We start from the raw sequence: 15844 nt of genomic DNA on the forward strand, positions 1-15844 counted from the left end.
AGGCGTAGGCCTGGGCTGCGGTGCAATGGTACCACATGGTCATTCTCTGGCACATACCATGTACTCAGCTGACCACCATCCGCCAACACCGCACGCATCTACCGCTTCCCTGAGTGTTCTCCTGCGCCCCTCCGACTCTGAGACGCCTTCTCCTGCAGTTCTCAGAGCAGCCTTCCCCCGCTCTTTGGCATGGGCTGCACAGGCGCAAGAGAATATGCAGCTGAGATCCAAGCTCCGCCATTGGCAGGAACAGCTGCTGATGCAGAAAGGGTTGGGGGAAGGGAGGGGAAGGCTCCTTCTCCCTCGAATTTGCACGCACATGCATGGAACCCCCGCCTGCAGAGACAGGCTCCCTTGGGGGGCATGCTTCTCTGTGTGCAAATGTAGCAGGTGCAGGGAGGAGCACGCGCGCATTAATCAAAGTCTCCGTAGAAGGGTGGTTGGTTTTTCCAGGGCCTCAGCAGAAAGTACAATTCGGGGCTCGGTTCCAACTGCGGCCGGTGGGACAGTCTCTCTTCCGCGGGACGGAGGGAGGGAGTGACGCTGCTGCTGGAGAAACGCAGCCCGTGTCCAACTCACCAAGCCAAACCGGAGGCCCTTCCAGGGCAGGGCACATGGGAACTTTGCTTCTGCTCGGAGCCTGGGAAGAGTGAGATCTGAACTCTGGGCACCCAGAGGGAGGAGGCGGTTGGGAGGGGATGGCCTCATCATGGTAGCGGAGGAGGGAGGGGTGAAGGGGCGCGTTCCAGGAGGAGAATGAGATGAGGAGACTGGAAGGCCGCACTGCCTCCTTGCACAGGCCAGCGTATGGGAAAGGGAGCGGCGGAGAAGCTGTCCTACTTCCTGGCGGATGAGCAGTAGCAGCAGGAGCTCTTTAGACTGGGCTTGGTCTCTCTCGCTCTCTTTTTTCCCCGCCATTAACCCCTTGCCTGCTGGTGAACCCATTCCCCTTCCCCAAAACAAACTGACATCTTGCAGAGCATCCCGAGGGAACGACCCTGCCCCCACTCTCCATCCCAGTAACATCCCAACCTACCGACCCGCATCACTGTGGCTCAGTGCCCGCTCCAGGCTATTCGACCCCGACACACACACACTGCCTGCTGATTCCCAAATCCCCCTGGGATCCACCTTGGCTTTCGGCAGCCTTCACTCTCTGTCCCTGCCCCACACCCTGACTGTGGAGCAGGCAGCCCCCTCCGCTGCTAGGCGTAAGGGAGGGCGCTCCAGAGACCGAGCAGCCATTGTCTTGTTGGGTTATTCTGGGAGCTGGCTGCCTGCATGAAGCTGCAAATCGCTCCCTCCTGTCTTGCTGCCCGGGAAGAAGCCAGTGTGTGCATCAACCTCCGCGCCTCAATCCCAGGTCTCAAAGGAAATCCCGCCCTGTTCGTTCCTGGGTCTGGCTGGGGGAAGAGGGGTTGTTGCTGTCCAAGCAGAGGTTCTCGCATGGAAGGAGAGGGCATGCTGATGGGATGATGCTGGTGGTGGATGCACAGAGGCTGCTTAGACACCAAGAGCCAGCAATGTCCATCTTCTCTGCTCCCTCACTGCAAAGGGGGGAGGGGATGAAGAAGCCGGTGCCGGCGTAGCCCAGACTAGTAGCATGGCTGCACCAGGGCCATGAAGTCTGCCAGTCTGAGGTCTCCAGGTCCAGGTGGGGCAGCTAGGGCTACACCTGCTTCCGGACACTGCAATCCTCCTGCACGTCACCTGCCGCAAGCGGGAGAAGCTCCCCAGCCGCGTTAAAGGACGGGCAGCTTTAAAAGCCATGATCAGGGGCCGGCTGGGCCAACCCAGGGCACAGAGGGGAAAGGAGAGCCTTTGCCAAGGAAGTGCAGACTCTTCCTATGGGTGGAAAGAAGCGGAGGTTGGAGAAAGATGGAGGGGTTGTGAGAGGCAGCGGCCGTTGCAAAGAGGGACAGACTCATGGAGGCGGGGGTGGGGGGGAGATAAAGACGGATGGAAGAGAAACAAGAGAGACTGAGGGAAGAGTGAGAAATGGCTACGCGGAGAGAGGCAGGCAGATTGGGGTGGAGAAGGAGACGGAAGGAGAGCGAGGGGCAGAGAGAAGGATGGACAGGCCCAGGAGGAGGGAAGGAGGCAGACAGAGAGAGGTGCTCTGCCCTCTGAGGGTGTGGGAGAGCGCGGGAGAACCACACTAGGTGGTCACACCTCTACTCGGGGCTGGTATTGTTTCCAGACCTGCAGCTCCCCTCATCCCACCCACAGCTGCCGCGCGCTGGCTCGCTCTGAGCCCCTTAATCAAGTGCAGGCTCGGTGCTAATAAGTGACTTTAAACAGGTCTGTCATTTTTGGGTTGGGGGCCGGGGGGGGGGGCAGGGACCGGGGAAACCAGCAAATAAATCTACATCTGATTAACATTTACGTTCCTGCAGGATTTGCAGAGAGCAAGAGACAGGAGAGAAACCAGTGCCAGAGAGGAGGCTGATCTTAGCGTCGCCTGCACCTGTTAGAGTAACAGTGACCTCCAGTGGCTGGTTGGGTGAATCCCAGGGGCCTGTTCCCAGGCCCCGTTCCCTATGCACGGGATGGGCTGAGATTTGGGCTGTAATTTGCAAAGTACCAGGGCACTGAGAAGCTCCACCAGGTTCCCCAGGCGCAGCCAAGGGGTGCCACCCCAGGTCCTGGTTTGTTGAATCCGAGGGGCGTCCATGGGAAAGACCGTTAGGATGACCGTTAGGAACGAACACACACACACACACACACACACACACTCTCTCTCTCTCTCTCTCTCTGCTGGTACTGTTCTGCTTTGCATCCAAGGGGAGAATGATTTGGATACTGAAAGGGGAGCAGGAGAGAGAGAGAGGGAATCAAGAGAAACAGTGAGAAAAGGAGAGATGGGGGGGGGAGGGAGGGACGCTCCCAGACTGCTTGAGACACATGGACACAATGCCATATTTTGGCCTTTCTATGGTGGTGAGGATAATTTGGTTAGGCTCTCAGATACTGTGACGACTAGTGTAGGATCAATGGATCTGACAGAGAGGTATTATTTGTTTTGTGGCAGTGGCTAGAAGCCCCAGTCACGGACCAGAGCCCCATTGTGCTAGGGGCTGTACAAACACAGAACAAAAATACAAAGAATTTCCCCAAAGTGCTTCCAAACTGGATAGAGAGATTGACGGGAAGAAGAGAAGAGGCGAGGAAAGCAGGGAGTGAGAGAGGAGTTTCCAGAGCAGGTTTCCTCACCACCTCACTCACCTCCTTCGTGTCGTTGTCCGGTATCAGCGTGTACAGGGGCACCACCCGGTTAATTTCCAGCAGCACCGGGGCTGGGCTGAGCTGCTCTTTGCCTGGGCGCCGACACAAGTGGCAGGTGGAGGGGCAGCGGCCCTTTTCTTCGCAGTGGATCTCCACGCCTGAGATCAGCTGGTCGTCCGAGAGCATCTGAGCTGTCAGCAGGCCTGAGAGGTAGGTGATGAATGGCATAGACTTGAGCTCCTTCTTTGTACCGAGTTCAGTCGTTTCTGTTTAGGGAATGGGGAGAAGGGAGGGGGAAAAAAAAGACCAGCACAAAATAAATTTCAGCCCGGTCAAACATTTTCTGTCGCCAAACCAAACGCCACAGCAGTCAGGATAAATGCAGCTGCTTACAGCGCAGGTCGTGTGGGACCAGGCTGGGAGGGAGGCCCAAGAGAAGGGAAGGGAGAGTAAGAGAAACAGGAGATTTTCACATTGCTGTTTGGTGGGGCTGGTTGAAAAATGGGACGTATTTTCAGTGAAATGTTTCTAAAGAAATGAACATTTTTGTGCTTTAATTTGCAGATTTGGGGTTTTTTTTTTTTGATTTTTCAATAAAATGAGAAGCAACAATTTTTGGTTTTTGAAAAAAAAATGGCTTTCAGTTGCCCTTTCCTCTTTGTCTCCCTTATTTTCTTCACTCCCTGCCCCTTTTTCCAGTGAAACAAAAGGGAATATATCCATCAGAAAAGACATTTTTCATAGAATCGTAGGACTGGAAGGGACCTCGAGAGGTGATCTAGTCCAATCCCCTGCTCTCATGGCAAGACTAAGTATTATCTAAACCATCCCTGACAGGCGTTTATCTAACCTGATCTTAAATATCTCAACTGATGGAGATTCCACAACCTCCCTGGGCAATGTATTCCAGTGCTTAACCACCCTGACAGTTAGGAAGTTTTTCCTTATATCCAACCTAAACCTCCCTTGCTGCAATTTAAGCCCATTGCTTCTTGTCCTATCCTCAGAAGTTAAGAAGAACAATTTTTCTACCTCCTCCTTGTAACAACCTTTTATGTACTTGAAAACTATCATCATGTTCCCTCTCAGTCTTCTCATCTCCAGACTAAATAAATCCAATTTTTTTTCAATCTTCCCTTACAAGTCACGTTTTCTAGACTTTTAGTAATTTTTGTTGCTCTTCTCTGGACTTTCTCCAATTTGTCCACATCTTTCCTGAAATGTGGCACCCAGAACTGGACACAGTACTCCAGGTAATACATCCCAGAATGATGTTTTCTTTTTTTACAACAGTGTCACACTGTTGACTCATATTTAGCTTGTGATCCACTCTGACCCCCCAGATCCCTTTCCGCAGTACTCCTTCCTAGGCAGTCATTTCCTGTTTTGTATGTGCAACTGATTGTTCCTTCCTAAGTAGAGTACTTTGTATTTATGCTGATTGCATTTCATCCTATGGACTTCAGACCATTTCTCCCATTTGTCTTGATCATTTTGAATTTTAATCCTCCAAAGCACTTACAACCTCTCCCAGCTTGGTATCATCCACAGACTTTATAAGTGTACTCTCTATGCCATTATCTAAATTATTTTCATTTAGGAAAACACAAAAGAAAACAAACACACACCCACTATTTTTCATTGGAAAGAAAAAAATGTCAACAAAATCAAAGCTGGCCAGCTCTTCTGCTTAGGAATGGTGCTGTCCAATACACCACCAATACTAATGAAAGCTCACCCAGACACAGCGCCTTAATTCCAAGCCAGTTTTGCTGGAAGGCTCATGACCCTTTCCAACAACTTTGCACCTACTTTGCAGGGAGACGGTGGCTGTGTGGGATTTCATGTCTCGGACATGCAAAACCACTTTCACTGGGGTTTTGCTGTGGGTTTCTGGGTGCAAACCATGGGAGGTGTTTGCTCTGTGAGGATCAAAGACAGGAAGCTTCAGGCAGCTGAGGTCAGGAAGGAATGATGCCCCCCCAACCTTCCGTTCTTCCCCAATGCACAGAAATGCACCACTTGGGGATGGCAAGCATCTCGATATACTCTTAATCGTCAAGTACTGGGCAAGATTCTAGGTTACATGAACCAGCTGTCTGGCCTGATAGCCCCATTGTCTGGTGTGAGACAAGTCTGTGATCATTATAATTGAGTATTAATTATTTATTATTATTATTTAAACTAGGGTGGTACCTAGATACCAATCACCTTAGGACTCCCTGATGCTGGGTGCTATACAAATAGATAGTATGTGACAGTCCCTGTCCCAAACAATGTTCCACCTCCAAAGTGGCCATGTCAAAGTTGGTGGAACTCTGGTTCAAATCCCGTCCCGACCCCGCTACTGAATCATAGAATCAAAGAATCATAGAATATCAGGGTTGGAAGGGACCTCAGGAGGTCATCTAGTCCAACCCCCTGCTCAAAGCAGGACCAATTCCCAACTAAATCATCCCAGCCAGGGCTTTGTCAAGCCTGACCTTAAACACCTCTAAAAAGGAGATTCCACCACCTCCCTAGGTAACCCATTCCAGTGCTTCACCACCCTCCTAGTGAAAAAGTTTTTCCTAATATCCAACCTAAACCTCCGCCATTGCAACTTGAGACCATTACTCCTTGTTCTGCCATCTGGTACCACTGAGAACAGTCTAGATCCCTCTGGCTATCTGTTGTGGAGGGTATAGTAAGGAGTAGGGCTCCGAAACTGAATAGAAAGGGTCTGGGAATTATGTTGAATGTTAGAAATATGCTTCTCTGTAGTGAGGGTGACTGGGACCTGGAATGACCTTCTTGCTGCTCATGGAGCAGGCTGCAGCATGGAGCTTTACATCTGCCACCTCTGAAGTTCTCTCCTCGAGAACCAAGCTGACACATCTCGATACCCCCTCACCTCACCATACAGCATTGCCATGTTGTCACGTGAGGTCACGATGCTGGGTCAGTCCCAAATATAGATCAATGAAAGAGCTTGCTGGGTAGGGAACAAACCAAGCCCAAAGCAAAACAGCGGGTTACCCAACACAAGGCAAAGGAGCATTTGAAGGTAGGTTGGAGGAAAAGGTTTCTTCTAAGCAGAAAATCCTGCTCCTGTCGTGAGGCTCATAACATTCTCCACCCCAAGCTGGGGGTCCAACGCTCAATCCTCATTGCAAAGTGTTTTGAGATACGATGATGAAAGGAGACACGGAGGCACAACGTGTTATTAATGAATATTACAACATTAGCACATGGCTTTCCTCCCCTCCCCCCCGAAACAGATTCAAGTGTTTGCAACCACTGTGCAACTTCCTGGCCGTCCTAATTCCAAGGAGATAAATCCTCAGGTCCTGCTTCAGCCAAACTCTTGCCAAGATCAATGAGAGCTTTGCATGAATAAGATCTGAGTGAAAAATTGAGAACAGGCTTCAGGCGTTTGCTCTCCCAGTGAGCGGCCTCGTCTCTGACAGCAGAAGTGGTCTCTCACCTAAAAAGTCTGAAACGCAATTTAAGATCACAGCTTTAGGGCTGCAAGAGGCTCCCAGGTGGGGAGATCCAGGGGAGAGAGCCTGGAGCTGCACAGTCTGTCTGCTTTCGGGAAGCTGATACAGCTGAAACAAATCTCTGTTCCATAGCCAAATAAAGAGCATGTGTAACAGCAAATATATAGTGAGTGCAGCAACCCCCTGGAAAGGCACCATGAGGGGAGGCGACTGCCCTTGGCAGCAGCCCCGTGGCACTGAGGACGAGGCTAAGGAAGAAAGAGGGTTGCCTAAGTGTCCTCGGTGTACAGTGCCACGCAGCTGATCTGGCAAGGCACTTGCCAATTAGAAATACAAATAACCGCAGCATTCATTCATTATCCTCTAAGCTCTTCGGGCCAGAGACAGAGCCTCACGTCCTTTGACTGACTGTCAGAGAACGCTGCTGTACGCGGGATCAAGGACATCGCAAGAAGAGTGAACACATTCCCACTAACCAACCTTTCGGCGGGAATAAAGCGGGGTCGTTACTGAGATAAACAAAACAAGGCTGTGAAGGAGGCATTTCTATATCTGGGGAGACAGCAGTATCTACAGACATAGAGAATGGAAGTGGGAAGTCATTCCTGGAGAGATTCTGCTCTCGAAAGGTGGCTCCAGGCTACTTCCAATGTTGTCAGAGAAAGCCACGAAGCTTAGTGGAGTGGCTGAGGGAGCTGCGAGCGGATGCGCCCTTCTGCAGGCCTCCTCTCGTTACTGGACCTGGTTAAAGGGGGTTTTGTTTGTTTGTTTGTTTGTTTACTCTACCTACTGAGTGGATTTATTAAAAAAAAATAATAAAAAAAAATCCTCTCGTCTGTGACGCTTCCATTCCAGATTTCAGACTGCGCGGGGGACGGAGGGCACGTGAGGAGGCTGGGAGGTGCATGGAAGCGGAAGAGAAGGGGAACTAGTTGACACAGGGCATTTACAGTGGGATTGGAGCCTTCCCTCCTGGCATCTCTGGTTTGATGGGTATTGGCCAAAAGCCTCAACGTCTAAAGGCTGCGGGTGGCCTGAGTTAAGGCCTGGTAAGAGCCGCAGTCAATGGATGTTGTAGGTGCTCAGTCGGGAGATAAGCCCACAGTGGTCTCAGGGCACTGTCTGGTAGTAGACCGATGCCCAAATCTCTCAAACACACAAATTCCTGCCACCATGCTGAGTGCTTCTTGGCCTCCTGGTGGCCAGTCTCAGCAGAGGCCAAGGGCGGGTTGCCAACCCTCCCGCTTTCACTGGGAGTCTCCTGGAAGCAGGCTCTATCTTCCGGTGGCAACTTCAGCCAAGCCGGGAGATTTTGGGCGCTAACAGTCTGGCGCGGCAGAGGAGCTAAGGCAGGCTCCCCTACCTGACGTGGCTCCGCGCTGCTCCCGGAAGCGGCCAGCACCATTCCTGGGGGGCAGGGGTGTCTCCGCACGCTGCCCCCACCCCGAGCGCTGATTCTGCAGCTCCCAGAGCCCAACCCTTCACACCCTCCCGCACCCAATATCCCTCCCAGAGCTGGACTCCTCACCCCATCCTGCACCCAAACTCCCTCCCAGAGCCCGACCCTTCACCCCTTCCCGCACCCAAACTCCCTCCCAGAGCCGGACCCCTCACCCTCTCCCGCACCCAAACTCCCTCCCAGAGCCCGACCCTTCACCCCCTCCTGCACCCAAACTCCCTCCCAGAGCCGGACCCTTCACCCCCTCCTGCACCCAAACTCCCTCCCAGACCCCGACCCTTCACCCCCTCCTGCACCCAAACTCCCTCCCAGAGCCTGACCCCTCACCCTCTCCCGCACCCAAACTCCCTCCTGGAGCTGGACCCTCTCACCCCCTCCCGTACCCAAACTCCCTCCCAGAGCCTGACCCCTCACCCCCTCCCGCACCCAAACTCCCTCCCAGAGCCCAACCCCTCACCCCCTCCCGCACCCAAACTCCCTCCCAGAGCCCAACCCCTCACCCCCTCCCGCATAGCAACTGCATTCTCCAACGCACCCCTCAGGAAGTATGCTTGAAAATAGCCTAGCATTGAGAGGCAACATGGTCGAGTGGATAGCGCACTGGACTAGGGATCAGAAATCTTGTGTTAATTTCCTGATTCTGCCATTTCCCCTCTCTGTGCCTGTTTCCTCTCCTGCCTTTTGTCTATTTGAACTGTAAGCTCTTTGGGGCAGGGACTCCCTCTTGATAGGTGTTTGTACAGGGCCTAGCACAATGGTGGTTGGGCTCTTAGGTGCTACCATAACACAGAAAATAATGACTGAACTGAACAAACATTAATCCGTGGTCCTTCCAGGTCAAATTCAAGGTCTATTGGAGAAGCAGTCTGAGATAGGCTAGGACTAAATATACATTAGAGACAGAATTCCCCTCTCTCCCCAGGAGAAGGTTAACCCATGGAAGGCCTAAATTATGAATTCAGCAATCCCCCTGCATTGCCACACATTAAATGGCACCACTGACTGATTGATGTAGCCGAGAAAGTTTATAGTCAAAAGTGACTGTCTTTATTCCCGTGCCCTGGAATACAGGTGGCTTTGTGGATCTCCGCCTCACAAGATGCCTATGTACTTGGAAAGGAAGGTGGCATAGCCTCTCCACACATGCAGAATGACAGCTGGCTTGACAAAAACAATAATTGCCCTCCCATTGGTTTTAAAATATAATCTCTCTTTGCAAGAAAATCAGTCCATAGAACACAACCCGTGCAATGAATCCATCATGCTGACCTTCATCGCCCCAGCCAATGGAAAGTGCCAGTGTGGGACAGAGGGAGCTCAGGAGCAGAGGGGGAGGGTGGGAGAGAGGCTTAGGCGGTGTGGTACAAAGGAGACTGGGGACGAGAGGTATGTAGGCAGGTCCTTCCCAGCGTGGGACCCTTCTGGGATTATCCCTTTCCCTCTCAAAAGAGAGAATGTGAAGAGGTAGAAGAAAGCCCTGTCCGTGTTTTGTATGCAGACCAAGGCAATCCCTGAAGAAGTCAAGGAGCCAATGGGCCATGAACTCCCCTTTTGCCCTCGAAGGGGGTCCTAGCTTGTTCAGGATTAGAGCACACTGGTGGGGCAGCATAGAGAGGGGTTGCATCAGTTTCGACGATAGGCAAAGGAGCTCAGGACTTTGACTTGCACCTCGAGAGGTTGACCTCAGCTCCTTTTGAAAATGGATTATTTCTTGTTTAACAGCCAAATAGTCAGGAGCACCGCCAGCTTTTTTGCTGCCCTAGGCTGCGGAAGGTCCTGTCCCTGAAATGCCGCCCCCGACTGCGACTTCCGAAGATCCGGCCGCCGTGGTCACCGCCCCCCAAATGTTAGCGCCCTAGGTGACTGCCTAGGTCGCCTAATGGGTTGCGCCAGCCCTGCAAATAGTTCAAATGGAAGTGCAGTCCATTTCCCCTCACCTGTGACCAATGGAAACTACCCTCTTCTTGCCCAATTTTTTTGAATGATCTGGCACCATGGACCTTGGTCAGAACGACTTCTCGTTGAGCAGAGAGCAAGGCGTTCCTGCTGGCGGTACTAGGATCTCACCCATCAATGTAAAAAAGCAAAACCAAGGTGCTAGAGCAACTGCTCCTTGAAAGGACAAGGGGACTGTGATACTTGTGCAAACCAGGGAGGTCCCTCACTGGTCAGCGAGCTTTGATTATGCAGCAAGCTCACCCTGGGCTCTCAGTAATGGGAGATTCTTCAGGGGCTCAAGTGAGTCATGCTAGAATTGTTAACAAAGCATTCTTTGGGGAGAGGTGGGAACTGAGCTATTGGTGCCCTTTCTTTATTACAATTGAATCCCGAAACACTTTGGAGGGTGGGATCATTTCTCAGACTGGGCTCCCTTTGATCTCAGGGGTGGTTGTTTCTTAGATCAATGGTGCAACGTGATTCAATCAAGAGTTGGTGTTTCATTGCATTGCACAGGCATGGGGCACAACTGCAAGCAATAGGGCTTGGAAGACTAGACAGCCCGGCAGATTAAGAAAGGGCTACAGAACTGTTGGGTGCTAAATTTCCAGTTCCCATCCAGCCCAAGAAGACAAAGTCATCAGCAGTGGATGGCAGTTCTGGGGAGCCTTTGTGAAATGAGCCGGTGGGATCTCAGATAAGTTCCTAGAAGCCACATCATAAAAAAATCATCCGACCAATTTCCCCCTTTTCTTAGCAGTCAAACAAGAATACTGAACCAGCCATGGAGAATAAACAACATAGACTTCCCTAGAGTTGGTCCCTCCATACCATCCCTCTAAAACAGTCGGGCCTTACAGCTGAACCTTGTCATTAATTTTGTCCAAAGAGGAAGTAAGAAGAGGGAAGTGAGCTCCTTGGGTCTCTCTCTCTGATGAGTTTCAGTTGCCTGAGAAGGTCAGGGTGCAATGCCTAAGGGCTGCAGGGTTTCTGAGGAGACCGATCACCTTTTGGCCTTATTTAGAGTGGAAATGTATTTAAAGCCGGTGACTCAGATCAAGCGAATTACTAGAAATATGTTATGAAGACCTATCACTAGCACTTGATATTAATTTAAGAGATATTACAATGGAAAAAAGTTACTCTGTTTGCCTGGAAAAAAGGCATATGCAAAATCTTCCAGGTACTCATCAAGAAACAAGCTGTTTCTTTGACTTAGAGAGGAGCAAGCAGGTTTTAGGCCATTAAGTTCATGTGCACACCATACTGTTGTTCTCAGACATATTACAGAACAAAGTGTGGAGTGGCAAGCAGCCACTGTGATAAGTTTGATAGATTTCCAAAAGTCTTTTGACACCATACACAGAGACAGACTTTGGAACATTAGGGCATGCTACCGAATACCAGAAAAAAATCATTAAAACAATCAAGGATCTATGTGTTTTTTGCTGAGGACATTGTCCTTAGTTCAACACATCACTTAATGGAAGAAAAGATCTCGCTTTTGGCAGATACAGCAAAACAAGTTGGTTTGTTCCTTAACAAGGAGAAGACAAAATATATGGCTATCAGTGTTCCAAAAGCAACCATTAGACTGGAAAAAGAAACACTAGAAGAAATACATCATTTTACAGATCTAGGGAGTGAGATGTGCATTCATGGTGACACCATGTTAGATGTTAAGCAACGAACATAAAGAGAAGCAAACAACATCCATAAACTTGAAAAGATTTGGAAAAGTAGCATAATTGGCACTGACAGAAATATGAATTTTTCATACTGGCATCACGTCTGTCCTCCTTTATGGAGCAGAGTCATGGAAATCTACAAAAGAAATTTATAAGATGAACTCATTCCAAATAAATGTCTGCAGGAGATCTTCAGAGTTCACTGGAAAGAGAGGCTTGCAACATCAGAAATTCTAAGTAGAGCAAACTAATCTAAAACATCAACTATGGTAGGGAGACAACAATGGACATATTTAGGACACCCTTGAAGAATACCACCAACACAACTTTCACAGCAAGTGATACTATGGACAAGAAGAAGAAGAAAAAAAAGAGGATGGCCTTGAGAAACATTATGCAGAACAACAGAGACAGAAACCAAATCCATCCTCATGATATTCAGAAGCCTGAACAGACCAGCACAAGACTGAAATAAATGGTGGAAACTGGTGCATGCCCTATGCCCCTGAGAGTGGAGGAGGTTAAAGAGAGAAAGAAGACCCAGGTCTTGGCTTCCAATATTTTCTTCCCTTGGAGCCCCTGGAACCCTTCTATATGAGGGAAATTACCCCTTGCTGACACTGCTTGTCAACAGGCCCACCTTGTTCTTCCTCCCACTGGTGCTGAAATCTGTTGGTGTTGAGGGGATGAACCATTTTCAATCCTGATGCAGAAATCTCAGGACTCCTCAACCCACCCAACCTCTATTGGTCTTTTTGCAATAGGGCTAGAAAACAGGCTTGTCCCATGTACATGAAGCACAGGTGACATGAGAAGTTTGCAGCCAGGAGTTACTCTTGTGGGTCAATGCGGCTACTCACTCCTTACCTGTGTGAGTATAGAGTCATAGAATATCCGGGTGAGAAGGGACCTCAGGAGGTCATCTAGTCCAACTCCCTGCTCAAAGCAGGACCAATCCTCAGACAGATTTTTGCCCCAGATCCCTAAATGGCCCCCTCAAGGATTGAACTCACAACCCTGGCTTTAGCAGGCCAATGCTCAAACCACTGAGCTATCCCTCCCCCCAAAGTCTTTCCCCACAGCCAAAGTGGGGTGACTGAAGATAGAGGAGAGATGCAGAGATAGATCCTCTAGGAGAGCCACAAGAACAAGTAAAGGGCTCCCAGCCTGGCCCTATCTCTGCAGGGTGAACTTGATTCTGATTTGGAGAAGACTGACTTACTGCTGGGGGCCCCGCCTGGTTTTTGTCACCAGTCTCTGTGTGATATTCCTAAATGCCATTAGTGCAAGGGCCCAAGTAACCAGGTGCTTCTTGAATCGAAACACTTATGGCCCAACCCTGTAGCTGGTGAAATAAATGCGAGTTTTCCCAGTGGCTTAGACAGGATCAAAACCAGATTCTGCAGTGTAACACTGAAACGCCAGCACCAGCTTCCACTGACGCCAATAGTAACACTCCCATTGTCTTCAATGAAAGTTGGGCAGCTCCAAAGTAAGTTAGCTTTACGGTGCAGGTCTACATAGGTACTTCTAAAGGTACCGTATATCATCGCCCAAGATACTCACACACACACTGTGTTACTCTCCCAAAGTGTCCTGGGACCAGTGGGACAATGTCTTTGAGGGTGGTCACGTTTGGGATGATCCAAACCCTTAAGGGCTGGGCAGGGCACATGCAGGACATGACAATGGCGGCTGAATACAGTGTATCCAATGTGATGGATGAGCGATTCCTCATCTGCCTTTTCGTCAGGATGGGCTTTTGCTAGTGCTGTGGAGACTCAGTGAAACCAAGCAATATCTGTTTAGAAGCCCTACACGATAGAGGCATCATGGCAACTTGTGGGAGTTATTAGGGTATTTCTCTGAAGGAAGCAAGGCACAGCACCCAGGAGTCGGAAGAGGTAACCCATCGGCCATTCTGGGACAGAACTTTTTGCGTGCATGGTCCTAAAGCCGTTTACGCAGCCCCTCGCTGAAAGGCAAATGAGAATAGCATTCTGGAGTCACTGGCTGTCATGTAATGTGATAGTTAAAACTGCAGGAGGATTTCTATTCTATGGACAGCGCTTCGTAGTGCTGGAATGCCAGAGGGAGATTAATATTGCTACTACTAAAATAATAATAATACCTAGTTCCTAAACAGTGCTCTTCATCTGGTATCAGAGGGGTAACTGTAAAAAGCAACCGAGAGTCCTGTGGCACCTTTAAGACTAACAGATGTATTGGAGCATAAGCTTTCGTGGGTGAATACCCACTTCGTCAGACGCACGTCTGAGGGGTAGCCGTGTTAGTCTTATGCTCCAATACATCTGTTCGTCTTAAAGGTGCCACAGGACTCTCTGTTGCTGTCTTCATCTGGAGATCTCCGAGTAGACAATGACCTTGATAATGGCCCTGAGATTTCATATCATGCCTTTTGTTTTAAAGGATCCAAAATCGTTCTAAAACCAGGAATCACTCCACTCACCACAAAAATGCAGCAACCTCAGGGGTGGAACGTGGCAGAGTTTAGAACAGAATGGGAAGAAAAATATGGTATCCCACTGAAACTGCAGGAGGCATTTAGGGAGGCAGATGTGAAGTTATCCAGGCTGGAATCTCCCCTGGTAATTGGAGGAATACATCTAACCCTTGCGAAAAGCCCCTCGATCTTTGAGGATTCAGGACCTCAGTTTTACATCTCCTCCGAAAGTTCAGGCAAGTCTACGTCCCACTGATTGCAGGACAGCTGGCAGCACAGCGGAGGGGCATGTCTACACTAGAGGTACAATGGTGGCACAGATACAGTGCTGCAGCTGTAGTGCCGGAGTGAAGATGCTTCCTACATCAGCAGAAGGGTTTTTTCCAGCAGTGTAGATAATCCACCTCCCAGAGCAGTCAGGGCTAGATCAACAGAAAAATTCTACACTGGGGCTTCAGTCAGCTTAACTACGGCTTAATGGGAATAGCTGAGCGACATAGCTAGGCTGATCTCAATTTTAAATGTAGACCAGGGTTTAGACACTCTGCGACTGTGAGACAGGGGAGTGGGAATGTATGGATGATGTGTATTCACTGCACCAGCTGTAATTTCTTGGGGTTGCCAGTTTATTACTTAGTGCAATAATATCCCATTTGTTTGCCAGTTCCTCCAAAGGCAGTTAGAAAGAAAATCAATCATAGTATTTGCCGGGGAGTTTCTCCTGTACCAAGACATTGTTAGAGCAGTAAACAACAGAGCTATGAAGTAGTCTGACAGCTTTAACTCTGTCTGCTATTAGTTATGGGCAAACATTACTCAGGTCTGCAATGAAACCCTGATTGCAATATCCACAAAGACCTCAGCAGGGCACCTTCAGTGCTGTGTATACACCCGTACAATAAGTGCCCAATGCCAAGCACACTGGTAGATCTCGCTAAATAATAACAAGAACTCACAGTACTTATATCGGACGAAATGCATTGCCAGGCTGCACTGTATTGAACGGAGCATGCATACACACAGCCAGTGTGAGCTGGGCGCTGCAGAATCTCCCATGGGATGGGGCCGTTGGGCTATACGGCAGTATCCGTCCCGTGTATGTGTGTGTGTGTGAGCATGTATTGTGGAAATGTGTGTGCAGCAGCCTAAGCACGAGGCCAGGAGTGTGTGTGAGAGAATGGGGTGTGCACGCTCATGTGAGGGACACTATGTGTGCAACCAGCCTCATCTCAAGTGTATCAGGTGGGGCACATGGCTAAAGAATCTGCTTTCTGTGAGTGACTGCTACCCTCTAGTGGTGTTTCAGAGCAATGGCTCTTGGGGGGGAAAAAACCCCAAAGCTAGATTGTGTGCGGTGTTGTTGTAGCCATGCTGTTCCCAGGATATTAGAGAGACAAGGTGGGTGAGGTACTAACTTTTGTTGGACCAACTTCTGTTGGTGACAGAGACAGATTATCAAGCTTACACAGAGCTCTTCTTCAGGTCTAGCAAAGGTACACAGAGCATCACAGCTAAATACAAGGTGGAACAGATTGTTTAGCATAAGTAATTAACACATTTAAAGGGACCATTCAAGATGGAATTGCCC

The 15844-nt window shown here is 49.7% G+C and overlaps 1 protein-coding gene across 3 annotated transcripts in view; it reads right to left on the reverse strand.

Annotated features, from left to right (window-relative positions):
* The window catches only part of ASTN2 (astrotactin 2), a 542812-nt gene that overhangs the window by 178534 nt on the left and 348434 nt on the right, over nucleotides 1-15844 (reverse strand). For all 3 annotated transcript variants that reach the window (XM_034793415.1, XM_034793417.1, XM_034793416.1), the window contains one exon: nucleotides 3226-3491. In XM_034793415.1, coding sequence (XP_034649306.1) covers nucleotides 3226-3491 — 266 coding nt within the window. The remainder of the gene's footprint in view (nucleotides 1-3225; nucleotides 3492-15844) is intronic.

This window comes from Trachemys scripta, chromosome 17 (genome assembly GCF_013100865.1).
Source record: "Trachemys scripta elegans isolate TJP31775 chromosome 17, CAS_Tse_1.0, whole genome shotgun sequence".
In the NCBI taxonomy this organism is placed as follows: domain Eukaryota; kingdom Metazoa; phylum Chordata; order Testudines; family Emydidae; genus Trachemys; species Trachemys scripta.